Raw genomic sequence first — 13,696 nt, 5'->3', positions numbered from 1 at the left:
CAAATAAAAAAACTTTTTTTAAACTTTTTTTAAGAAAAGAGAGTCACAATTATAAATGATTATATTTGTATTCATTTGAAAAATTAGTGCTGTCAAACGATCAGTCGCATCCAAAATAAAAGTTTTTGTTTACATAACATATCTGTGTACTGTGTATATTTATCGTGTATATATAAATACACACACATGCATGTATATATTTCAGAAAAATATGTTCACATATTAAATATATTTATATATATATATAATATAAATTTTATGAACATAAATATATATACATGTCAACGCATGTACATATTTTTTAAATATATACTGTATGTGTGTGTATTTATATATGCATAATAAACATACACAGTACACACACATACTGTGTGCAAACAAAAACTTTTATTTTAGATGCGATTAATCGTTTGACAGCACTAATGAAAATATATATTCCAAATCATGTGTATATATATATATATATATATATATACACGCAATTGCACCATGTTTTTAGTTTGAAACACACAGCCCTCACATTTATTTAATCAAATCATAGCCATAAGTTAATCATAGTAAAATTCCTGTTTTTCTGTCCAAAAATTTAAGACCTATTGAAATTATAATAACGATTTTTCTTGACAATATAAGATATTTAGGACTTTTTATAGCCTTAAACGTGCTAAAAATAAATGTACAATTTTTAAAGACCCTGGTTCACGTGCCAAATCCCTGACAATATTCAAGAAATGGCTAAAAACCCCTTTCATGCATTTCACTATTTCTTCAACCCCTCTCTGTTCTAGCCTGTTCTCGTCTAGACACAAAGACATTTGAAACTTTCTCATGCTATTTCCTCCTCAGATGAATGGCTTGTTGTACTCCTCATGTGCTTCAGACGAAAGCGTGCGCTGAATGAATGAGTATTAGTGTGTCTCACTGGTGCTGGGGACGGGACACTGCTCGCAGGGTTTATTCCAGGCCCGGCCGATGTTATACGAGCAGCAGCAGAACTTCTTGGTCATGTTGAAGGTCAGCTCCCCATCACATGTGGCGTTATCAGAGTAGTAGTTCCTGTAGCACAAGCTCTTCCTCACGTCTGAACACACAGCACAACAAAAACGTCACAGTCTGCTGTGAGGGAAACCGCTGGCGTGACGCGTGTAGCGTGACTCACCCATGCAGTTGTTTCCTCCGTTGATCTGCATGTACTCCGGAGGACAGATGCAAGTGTAGTTCCCAATGGTGTTGTAACACTGACCCGGACCACAGATGCCGGGACGCTCACACTCATTCACATCTACACACACACACACACAATTTTAATTCAAATGCATTTCAAACAATCTATTTATAGAATGGAATATATGACTGTCCAATTCCAACTGAAACTGGACATTTTTATACAAAAGTGGACACCTGTTTCTATGTATTTGGACGCATTGAAAATGAACTGTTTGGTAAGGAAACCTGATTTATTCCCTGTTGTATTATTTGACAATGTTGTATGTCAGTGGTCTCGCGATCGACTGGTAGATCTTTATCACTGTCCTAGAATATCCCGAAAATAACAGTAAAATAAGTACAAAAATGCATTCTCCAGTCTTTGTACTGTCTTTTTTGTACTAATTTTTCAGATCGACTGGGACAGTGATCAAGAAAAATACATCACGCACAGGCCAGAGACGCTGAAGACGAGCGCAAAGAGGAGAAAATACTGAAGCAGGCAGAGAACAATAGCTTCACGATGGTCGAAATATAGGAAAAAAATATAATATTGAATTGGGGGTGTGGGGTTATATTAATGTATCACTGAAAAGAACTGTCTTGAGAAAAGTTTTGATGGCAATAATGGCATTTTCTTCTCTTATCTCCGTATAAAGGGTAAGTTTGCGTTTTATAAAGCAAATAAATTTGCTTGAAAAAAAAAAACGAAACAAAAAAACTCAGCAACCAGTATCAATAACCAATTTCCCAATTAAAAACAACAAAAAAATCAGATTCTAAATAGGCCCTGATCGGTACATCATTAATTAAAACACTAAATAAAAGGCCTCAAATTGGAAGTACAATCTGATGTCTTTTTCTATCAATTCTTCAATAGGTAGATTTGGTCTTTCATGAAGGCCGAGGTCAGGGATCTTGGGCGTAAAAAGTTGGTGACCACTGTTGTATGTGTTTTCTTTCTACTCTTCTTATTTATTTGTATCATTTCTTTTTTTTTTTTTAAGTCACTGCTTCTGTCAAGCAATGTTTAGTTGATTGTTTGTAATTTGCTTTAATGTATAAAAATAAAGTAAAAAAAAAAAATCATTTTAAACTGACTCGCACTTTTGTTGCTTCATGCTGATGTTTTATAATGATGCTGGAAAAACTGTGTACAGGATGTGAAGCACGACTTAAAGCTGACTTAGTGAGAGCGACAGAGAGAGTGTGTGAAAGAGGAAGTCGGACTGACCTTCACAGATCCTGGTGTCTTCATTGAGTGCAAAACCTTTCGGACATTCACAGTGAAAACTGCCAAACGTGTTGATGCAGTTTCCTCCCTGACACAGACCAGGCAGCTCCTGACACTCGTTGATATCTGACACACAGACAGAGAGGTCAGCATACAGCACTGGAGGACGGAAGTGTGTGTGTGTGTGTGTGCTGTAGATCTACCCTCTAGTATCACAGTGATGGGATTGGGTCGGAAACCTTCTCCTCCAGGACACAGAATCCTGTACTCCGCTGAGAGAAACAAACAACACATCAAAGAATGATAACTATCCAACAACTATAATTATAATCATTAACGATAACTATAATGATAATTACACTTATGCTACACATACATCCTACGTCATCCACCGGAACAGCTTCAGCGTATGACAGTTAGCAGAAGTGAGAGAAAAGTGTTTATAACTTTTTAAATACAGATTGTTTTTTACCCCCTGGAGCCATGTGAGGCACATTTTATAATGGATGGATGTGCTTTATTTAACTTCTTTTGGACTGTTGAACAAAAACACCCACCTACTGCCATTATAAAGCTTGGAAAAGCAAGGTCAAATTTTTAATATAACTCTAATTGGATTTGTCTGAAAGAAGAAAGTCATATACACCTTGGATGCCTTGAGGGTGAATAAAACACAGGCTAATTTTCATTATGGGGTTAACTAACCCTTTAACAATGACGATAACTATAATGCTAGCTATAATAGCAGTGAATGAATGGAGAGCTCGCAAATGTGTGTGTGAGAGAGTGTGTGTGTTTATTTGTGTGTGCGTGCACACGTATGTGTGAGTATATGTGAGTGCGTGTGTGTGTATATGTGACTGTGTGTGTGTGTGAGCACGTATATTTGAGTGCGTGTGAGTATATGGGAGTGCGTGTGTGTGTATATGTGACTGTGTGTGTGTGTGAGCACGTATATTTGAGTGCGTGTGAGTATATGGGAGTGCGTGTGTGTGAATGTGTGTGTGTGTGTGTGAGTGCGTGTGTGAGTATATGTGACTGTGTGTGTGCGTGTGTGTGTGTGTGTGTGAGCACGTATATTTGAGTGCGTGTGAGTATATGTGAGTGCGTGTGTTCGTGCGCGTATGTGTGTGCGTATATGTGAATGTGTGTGTGTGTGTGTGTGAGTATATGTGAGTGCGTGTGTTCGTGCGCGTATGTGTGTGCGTATATGTGACTGTGTGTGTGTGTGTGTGTGTGAGTATATGTGAGTGCGTGTGTTCGCGCGCATATGTGTGTGTGTATATGTGACTGTGTGTGTGTGTGTGTGTGTGAGTATATGTGAGTGCGTGTGTGAGTATATGTGACTGTGTGTGTGTGTGTGAGCACGTATATTTGAGTGCGTGTGAGTATATGGGAGTGCGTGTGTGAGTATATGTGACTGTGTGTGTGTGTGTGAGTATATGTGAGTGCGTGTGTTCGCGCGCGTATGTGTGTGTGTATATGTGAATGTGTGCATGTGTGTGTGCGCGTGTGTGACTCACAGGAGTTGAGCAATGGACAGGTCTCGCAGGGTGACCCCCAGGCCTGACCCAGAGAGCAGCAACAGGAGGCTTTGGAAACGCCCACCCCGATCTCGGTCGAGCAGTCCAGACTGTCGGAGAAATCACCACGATATCGCACATCCAGGTAGCAGTTTCCAGAGCGAGTGTCTGCAAGAAAGACAGAGACATCATGAGAGCTGCTGCGCAGGCGGCGTCAGCTGCAGCTGCTGGGGTTCAGGCGTCTCACCGACGCAGCCGACTCCGGTGGGGTTGAGCTCGAAGTCCGGCGGACAGCTGCAGATGTGACTGCCTGGCGTGTTCAGACACAGGCCGCTGATGCAGGTGGTGGGGTTAGCGCACTCGTTCACGTCTGACACAGAACAGACAGAGAACAGAGCGATGAGACGAGCGCAGAGATCATGCATGTCATGTGTCTGGGGTCTCATCTAGGGCTGCACGATAAATCGCAATCAATATTAGGCAAAAGGTGCGATTATCATGCACATCTTGTCAGTGAAGCACAGTTCTGTGATCAGTAGTAAATCTCCAGAGACACTCCAAATACGTGCCGCAGAAGAAATCCTGGAAATCCCTATCGCTGCAGATGAATAAACAGCAGATTTAACTGCTTTCATTGATTCAACGTGACTAATAAACACACGACTACAACAATACATGTGTCCCTGGAGCACAAAAGCAGTCATGAGTAACACAGGTATATCTGTAGCAATAGACAACAATACATTGTATGGATCAAAATTATACATTTCTCTTTTATGACAAAAATAATTAGGATATTAAGATCATGTTCCATGAAGATATTTTGTACATTTCCTACGGTAAATATATCAAAACTGATCATTTTTTATCAGTAATATGCATTGCTAAGAACTTCATTTGGACAGCTTTAGATTTTTTTGCACCCTCAGATTCCAGATTTTCAAATAGTTGTATCTCGGCCAAATATTATTTATTCAGCTTTCATATGATGTACAAATCTCAATTTCACAAAATTGACCCTTATGACTGGTTTTGTGGTCCAGGGTCACATATGATTTATCGGAGTTCTTATTATTATTTTCATTATAATAAAGTATATAATAATGCAATGCATTTATCACTGCTTAGAATACTATGAAATGTTCAGTGCCTTATTCTGTGTAAGAAGCCACATCATCTCACAGAAGGATTTATTTCAAAAACTCGACTGATGTTATGAAGGGAGTTTGGAGTAAAACATGTTATTAAATCTGGTATTTTCATGTGCTTTCAGATGGAGCAGCATTTACTACACAGAGCCGAAGTTCACTGAGAAGCTACACAAACAACTTTATTATCGCAGATTGATTTCATAATATCGATGTATAATATCGATGATATTGTCTGCAATTATTAATGTGGTTTTGCGTAGCTTGACAGTGAACTATCAAAATATACATAAAAACAAAACTGTTTAAAATAGTTATCAAATAAATATTTTAGAATAGAGTTGATCTTATTCATTTCCACTGGCCAAATAGTATTTCAATGGTTGATCCCAGACCTGTGCAGTTTCCTCCGCTGCGGTCCAGCTCGTACCCGGGGTCACACAGGCACCGGAACAGACCCGGGATGTTGCGACAGCGGCCGTTCACACAGATGTCTGCAAATGTGCACTCGTCTATGTCTGCGGAGACACATACACACACAACAGCTGTGATGCATTATGGGTCTTGATCTGGAAGAACTGGACTCACAGGAAGCTGCAGAACTACACCGCTCTGAGGAACAAACACACACACTCACTCACTCAAGCATGCACGCATACACACAGATACACACTCACTCACTCAAGCACGCATACATACACACACACACTCACACAAACAAACACACACACACTCACTCAAGCATGCACACACACACACAGATACACACTCACTCACTCAAGCACGCATACATACACACACACACTCACACAAACAAACACACACACACTCACTCAAGCATGCACACACACACACACACACACACACACACACAGATACACACGCACATTCACTCAATCAAGCACGTACACATACACACACACAGATACACACTCACACACAAACACACACTCAGTGTTTTACACACACACACAGCAGAGCCGCTGGTTCATGGAGGTCCAGTGTAAGAGCACTGCAACCTCCCACAACCAAACAACAACCTACAATCAACATGAAGCAGCATTCACAGGCAATCCAGACGGGATTTACAGTGGGAATAAAGCAGGATGGGATTGATTTGATAAATCAGGCTTTTAATGGATTTTAAGAAGTTGCCTTTAATATTAATAGGGTTATTATCATCAGTTATTTTAATTAAGAAGATTAATTATGTTTTAACCAAGAGTGAAAACATTTATGATAATTATTAACAAAAAATAATGATAATGACAGCCATCAACAATAAATATGATAACTTTAATATAACAATAACTATAGCGATAATCGTTACTGATAACTATAATATTAAATTATTAACAATAATTATGATGATAGTTATAGTTAAGACAGGCAGGCAGAGAGACACAAACAGACAGATAGACAGACAAACAGGTAAGACAGACAGACAGGCAGACAGACAGACAGACAGATAAACATAGGCAGACAGACAGAGAGACAGACAGACAGGTAAGACAGACAGAGAGGCAGACAGACAGACAGATAAACATAGACAGACAGGCAGACAGACAGACAGATAAACATAGGCAGACAGACAGAGAGACAGACAGACAGACAGACAGGTAAGACAGACAGAGAGGCAGACAGACAGACAGATAAACATAGACAGACAGGCAGACAGACAGACAGATAAACATAGGCAGACAGACAGAGAGACAGAGAGACAGACAGACAGGTAAGGCAGACAGAGAGGCAGACAGACAGACAGACAGACAGATAAACATAGACAGACAGGCAGACAGACAGATAAACATAGACAGACAGGCAGACAGACAGACAGATAAACATAGGCAGACAGACAGACAGACAGACAGATAAACATAGACAGACAGGCAGACAGACAGACAGATAAACATAGACAGACAGGCAGACAGACAGACAGATAAACATAGGCAGACAGACAGAGAGACAGACAGACAGACAGGTAAGACAGACAGATAAACATAGACAGACAGGCAGACAGACAGACAGATAAACATAGGCAGACAGACAGAGAGACAGACAGACAGGTAAGACAGACAGAGAGGCAGACAGACAGACAGACAGATAAACATAGACAGACAGACAGACAGAAAAACATAGGCAGACAGACAGAGAGACAGACAGACAGACAGGTAAGACAGACAGACAGATAAACACAGACAGACAGGCAGACAGACAGACAGGTAAGACAGACAGAGAGGCAGACAGACAGACAGACAGACAGACAGACAGATAAACATAGACAGACAGAGAGACAGATTAACATAGGCAGACAGACAGAGAGACAGACAGGTAAGACAGACAGACAAGATAGACAGAGAGACAGATAAACATAGACATAGAGACAGAGAGGCAGACAGACAGGTAAGTCAAGAGGAGTGTCTCACCTTCACAGGCTTTCCCGTCTGCGGTGGGGATGAAGCCCATGTCACACTCACAGCGGTATCCACCCGCGACGTTCAGACAGTGTCCGTTCTCACACAGATTCACGTTCTCTGCACACTCATCCGTGTCTACAGGACACACAAACACACGCATGCATTAACAGCGGCATCACGTCATGTGTGTGCGTGTGTATGTGCGCATGTGTGAGTGTGTGTGTGTGTGTGTGAGTGAGTGTGTGTGTGAGTGTGCGTATTTGTGACAAATGAGGACAAATTTGTATAATGACATGGGTATAACAGGTATTACGAGGAGAAGGTGATTTATGAGGACATTTCCCCATGTCTCCATTTTTCAAAACACTTATAAATCATACGGAGTGAATTTTTTTGAGAAAGTAAAAATGCAGTTTCCTGTAAGGGGTAGGGTTAGGTGTAGGGTTGGTGAAGGGCAGTGGTTCTCAAACTTTTTTGGTCGCGACCCCCTTTAAACCTATTAAAAAAAATCTGTCCTTTGGCTGTTAACGGATTTATTTCTTTTCTCTTTTTGCTGATGGCCCGCACCCCCCCTGCAGTACTCGTGTGCCCCCCCTGGCGGGCGCGCACCACACTTTGAGAACCACTGGTGTATGGCAATAGCACATACAGTTTGTACAGTATAAAAACCATTAGGCCTATGGGATGTCCCCACTTTTCACAAAAACACACAATGTGTGTGTGCGTGTGTGTGTATGTGAGAGTCCGTACCGACGCAGTAGAACCCGTCTCCCGTGAATCCCTCTTTGCACAGGCAGCGGTAGGAGCCCATGGTGTTCATGCAGTCTGCGCTGGGGCTGCAGAGGTGTGTCCCATTAGAACACTCGTCCAGATCTGCAACAGGAAACAGGAAACAGCTCTATTGCACACCTGACCACCATCAGTCCAAACACAGCAGATCAAGAGCGAGAGAGTGTGTGTTCGCACCTGTGCATTTGATCCCGTTCCCGATCCAGCCCGGAGCGCAGCTGCATCTGAAGCTGCCGGCGGTGTTCGTACAGCTCGCATGTAGGTCGCAGTTATGAGCGCCGATCTCACACTCGTTAATATCTAAATCACACACACACACATGAAGAGAGCGTCACACACACGTACTGCGCTTCACAAACACCATCTGCTCTGTTTGAAACAAAGTGGGAATATTTAAGTTAGAGTTTTCATGAACATGAAATATAGAATGCATTATGCAGAGTTGGCTGCAAAGTATTTTTCCCATAGAGATTTGAAAAAAATCTAAAGAATTCAAGACTCATGGAGAATCACAACATTATAAACTTTGATTTAAAGCAAAAAAGTATTTAGAAATTGGATAAAACTTGAACTCATCAGGTTAAATGTGGAAAAGATCTACAATCCCATGAAGAATTGCAAATGGTTTAACAGAGTTAAAAAACGATGGTCAAATATTACACTATTCATTTAAACTTGTTGATAGTATCTATAGAAAAGATACATTTAAAGTTAATTGCAAGATATGCATAAATAGACAAATATTTTGGTAACACTTTACGAAAAGGGTCCATTTGTTAACACTAGTTAACATGAACTAACAATGAAAACAACTTCTAAAGCATTTATTAATATTAGTTAAATGTTAATTTGATCATTTACTAATACATTATTAAATAAATTAAAATTGTATGAACAGTTGTATCAAACTAATGTTAACAAAGATTAATTAATACTCTAAATGTATTGCACATTGTTAGTTAATGATTGGTTTTTTGGTATATTTTTTCAAATATGCATTTAGTACTTTTTACTTTTACCATGATTTATTTGTGATGATTCTGATTGGTGGAATATTCTGCAAAGAAACATGGGTAATGTAGTTTTCACCACAAATAGATCCAAGATGGCAGCGCGATCAGACGCAGTGGCTACTCCGGGTCCCAAAGACGGTGCTTTTATGTCTTTTAATGTCTGTTCGTCTCCAAATAGTGTCAGTTTACCGCTAACTCATAAGGAAATCACCCCAAAACTCATCTATGATCGCCAAAGTCTTTTGGATATCGGCAAAGCGTACAAACAACAACGCTTGCCGGTGGCTACTGAGAAGCTACGAGGCTTTTGTTTACTGCTTACTGTTTACTGCAAGACCATCACCACACGTGCCAACCAGAAGCCATGGATGACAGCAGAGGTTCGTGGGCTGCTAAAGACCAGAGATGAAGCATTCAGATCAGGAGATAAAGCAGCCCTCAAAACAGCAAGAGCCAGTCTGTCCTGTGGCATCAAAAATGCAAAACGGTCATACGCTCAAAAAAATCAACAATCACTTCACAGACAGCAGAGACACACGGAGCCTGTGGCAAGCCATTCAGACCATCACTGACTACAAGCCCCTGCCACAGGCCATGAGGACACATCCCTCCCCGATGCACTCAACCACTTTTATTCACGGCTTGAAATGCAGAATGACACACCTGCACAAAAACTGCCCACACCTCCCAACGACCGGGCGCTCTGTCTGTCTCCAGCCGACGTAAGGAAGACCCTATCTAGGATTAACCCACGCAAGGCTGCGGGTCCTGACAACATACCTGGCCGTGTTCTGAGAGACTGTGCTGCACAGCTGACAGATGTCCTAACTAGGGGTCGACCGATATGTGTTTTTCAGGGCCGATGCCGATACCGATTATTACAGACCAAGTAGACCGATAACCGATATATTGAACCGATATATATGTCTGGTGTAAAAATGAAAATGAATGTCAAAATTAAGAATAACAAGGGCTCTGACAAAAACGGCCTTCCCTAGTGTTGGTTGCACTTCTTACTCTTGTCTTCCCCCATGCATCCATCTACAATAAGGGTAATATATAAAGAGAGAGTTAAAAGTGGGGCCACTGCATGCTTCATGATTAAGCCTATGAATACTAAATACTAAAGCTAAACAGCTTGGGGAAATGTAAGTATTTGGCTTCAATAATTTACATGTTAGAAATGTATGTGTAATAGCATAACCTCTCATAATTCTTCATTAATTATTTTCGGTTGACTAAATCATAACCTACAAGAGGTGACTATTCAATTCATCATCTAATGCACATCAGTTGATTAATTTAAAAAGCGCAATGTATATAATATGTGTAAATAATTTAATTGTCTTCATAGCTCCATTGTAGAAGTTGCGAAGAAGACCGCAACTATTTTAATGAAACTATAACACTAATAGCCTGTTATAGGCTCACTTGGTTCAATAGCCTATTGAAATGTCCCAATTTCCGTCATCTTAATCTTGGCCTATGTGACAGTATCTTAATCTTGGCCTATGTGACAGTATCTTAATCTTGGCCTATGTGACAGTATCTTAATCTTGGCCTATGTGACAGTATCTTAGTCTTGGCCTATGTGACAGTATCTTAGTCTTGGCCTATGTGACAGTATCTTAGTCTTGGCCTATGTGACAGTAATTTCCATTAGTTTTCATTAACAGAACAGTGCAAATGAAGGCATAAAACATTAATTTAATTTATCTTTTAATCAAATGAGAGTTGAACTCTATTTTTTGGCAAACAAATGGGTTTACTATTAAAATTAAAACATGTAAGAAATAGCGTATTGTGTGATTATTCTTTTAAACAAAAGTTGTAATAATTGTAGTAGCATTAGTAAATAAACCGAACTTTTATTTTGACGGGTTGCCGTCAGGACCTCTTAAGTTTCTGTAGCCTATTTATGATATGACGATCGTTTTACTCAAACGAAACAGTCAAATGCTCATGAAGTAACTCTCAGAGCAGTTCTGGGGATGATGTTCATGTATTTATGTCCTCGTGACATGGCAGATGCGGAAAACACCGCGAGCGTCGCGCACTTCAGTGTGTGTGTGTGTGTGTGTGTGTGTGTCAAAACCGCGCGTCTGTGCCTTTCACATATACAGAGACACGCCGAACATGCAGAATTCATATTTAAATAGTCTTTTTGCAGCTTAATGTTTACAGATAGTCCATATCATGAGTAGATTTAAGTGTACTGACCTACTTTTGATTAATTCATCCAAACTTTGACTAATTCCGTGACTCCGCGTTATACAGTAAATTCCATTTATATGACTGGATTCCGCGATTCCCCCTGCGTTTCCCCCATCTCGGAAACCATAAATAGATAAAATTGAGGTTTTTACAACTTCAGTGTAGTGGATTGTAATTTATTGCAACTTGTGCAAGGTCTGCTGCTGCCTTTGAGAGAGAACTGATGCGTGATGAAGCAGCACCAGTTAGCAAGCGCTTTCGGTGTGAGAGTGCCTTTAGTCTTCCACGTTGATTGGTCGGACTCCTGACTCTCAACAAATCAGATGCGCGGTGGGCGGAGACTGCTCTCGGCCACAGAGTGGTGAGTTCCAACAGGCTGCATCAGAGCCAAATAGCGCGTTTCATAATTAAATAATTTTATCGGCACATCGGTTTTGAAAATGGCCGATGCCGATTATTATAAAAATGCTTAATATCGGTGCCAATAATCGGCCAGGTCGATAATCGGTCGACCCCTAGTCCTAACAGATATCTTCAACACCTCGCTGAGCCAGGCAGTCGTCCCCACATGTCTCAAATCCACAACAATCATACCGGTACCAAAAGAAATCACCTGTGTCCTGTCTAAATGACTACCGTCCCATAGCACTGACTCCAATCATGATGAAGTGCTTTAAGAGGTTAGTCATGCACAACATCAAAACCAGCCTCCCCAACACACTCGACCCGCTCCAGTTTGCATACCGTCCAAACCGCTCTACGGACGATGCAATTTCCTCCACCTGGCTCTTACCCACCTAGAAAATAAAGACTCCTATGTTAGAATGCTGTTCATTGACTTCAGCTCGGCATTCAACACAATAATCCCACAACAGCTCATAAATAAACTAAACCTGCTGGGCCTTAACAATTCCCTGTGTAATTTCTAACTGGAAGACCTCAGTCAGTCCGTGTCGGCCACAACACCTCGAGCACTACCACACTGAGCACAGGTGCCCCACAAGGCTGTGTGCTCAGCCCGCTGCTCTTCACACTGCTGACCCACGACTGCACTGCCAAGTTCAGCTCCAACCACATCATCAAGTTTGCTGATGACACAACAGTGGTAGGTCTCATCAGCAACAACGATGAAACGCACTACAGCGAGGAAGTGGCACAGCTGGCTGAATGGTGTGGCACTAACAATCTGTCCCTCGATGTGGAGAAGACAAAGGAGGTTGTGATGGACTTCAGAGGAAACTCCGTTGACCACCCCCCACTGACCATCGACAGCTCGACTGTGGAGAGAGTCAGCAGCACTAAATTCCTGGGGATGCACATCACAGAGGATCTCACCTGGACCACCAACACCATGTCACTCTCCAAAAAGGCACAACAGCGCCTACACTTTCTCCGCCGGCTGAAAAGAGCAAGTCTCCCTCCACCCATCCTCACCACATTCTACAGAGGCACCATTGAGAGTGTGCTGACCAGCTGCATCACGGTCTGGTACGGGAACTGCAGTGCTGCTGACCGCAAGACCCTCCAGCGGACAGTGAACACAGCTACAAAGATCATCGGTGCCCCTCTCCCCTCCATCCTGGATATTTTCCTTACACGATGCTCCAGCAAAACCAACAGCATCCTGAAGGACTCCACCCATCCCTCCCACAGTCTCTTCCAGCTCCTACCATCAGGAAGACGGTACCGGAGCATCAGAGCCCGCTCCGCCAGACTGCTCAACAGCTTTTTCCCCCAGGCTGTGAGAGCCCTGAACTCAAACCCCAAAAAAATACTTATATATAGTACACTTATAGTTAAATCTGTCAGTAGGTTAGTTGTGTATAGGTTTATAGTGTTTTTTACTTCATTGTTGTATGTCTGTATTTATGTAGCACCGTGGTCCACCGAGGCACGACATTTCGTTCCACTGTATGTCCCCACATGTAGCAGAATGACAAACATAATTATTTTAAGAATAAGTTGTGAACGAATGGCTTCAACAAAAGCAAATGCCACTGATTAACATTAACACAAATAAAGTTTTTACTTTGCACTCTATTGTGATGGACAGGCCGTGCTCTCATCGCACGCATATGAAAGGAGCTTCATGTCATACTCAAGTTCAAATCTAATGACCCGTGAAAATTATGTTTGACCGTGTCCTGGAGCA

The 13,696-nt window shown here is 41.5% G+C and overlaps 1 protein-coding gene across 1 annotated transcript in view; it reads right to left on the bottom strand.

Annotated features, from left to right (window-relative positions):
* LOC306888389 (fibrillin-1-like) overlaps positions 1-13,696 on the bottom strand; it is a 92,609-nt gene that overhangs the window by 24,113 nt on the left and 54,800 nt on the right. The window contains exons 33-42 of the mRNA XM_079446637.1: positions 8,495-8,617; positions 8,279-8,401; positions 7,538-7,663; positions 5,507-5,629; positions 4,211-4,333; positions 3,964-4,131; positions 2,644-2,712; positions 2,441-2,566; positions 1,160-1,282; positions 923-1,081 (exon numbers count right to left, since the gene is read on the bottom strand). Coding sequence (XP_079302763.1) covers positions 923-1,081; positions 1,160-1,282; positions 2,441-2,566; positions 2,644-2,712; positions 3,964-4,131; positions 4,211-4,333; positions 5,507-5,629; positions 7,538-7,663; positions 8,279-8,401; positions 8,495-8,617 — 1,263 coding nt within the window. The remainder of the gene's footprint in view (positions 1-922; positions 1,082-1,159; positions 1,283-2,440; positions 2,567-2,643; positions 2,713-3,963; positions 4,132-4,210; positions 4,334-5,506; positions 5,630-7,537; positions 7,664-8,278; positions 8,402-8,494; positions 8,618-13,696) is intronic.

Source organism: Barbus barbus (assembly GCF_936440315.1).
Source record: "Barbus barbus genome assembly, chromosome: 22".
Taxonomy (NCBI): domain Eukaryota; kingdom Metazoa; phylum Chordata; class Actinopteri; order Cypriniformes; family Cyprinidae; genus Barbus; species Barbus barbus.
This window is presented reverse-complemented; position numbering and strand designations above follow the sequence as displayed.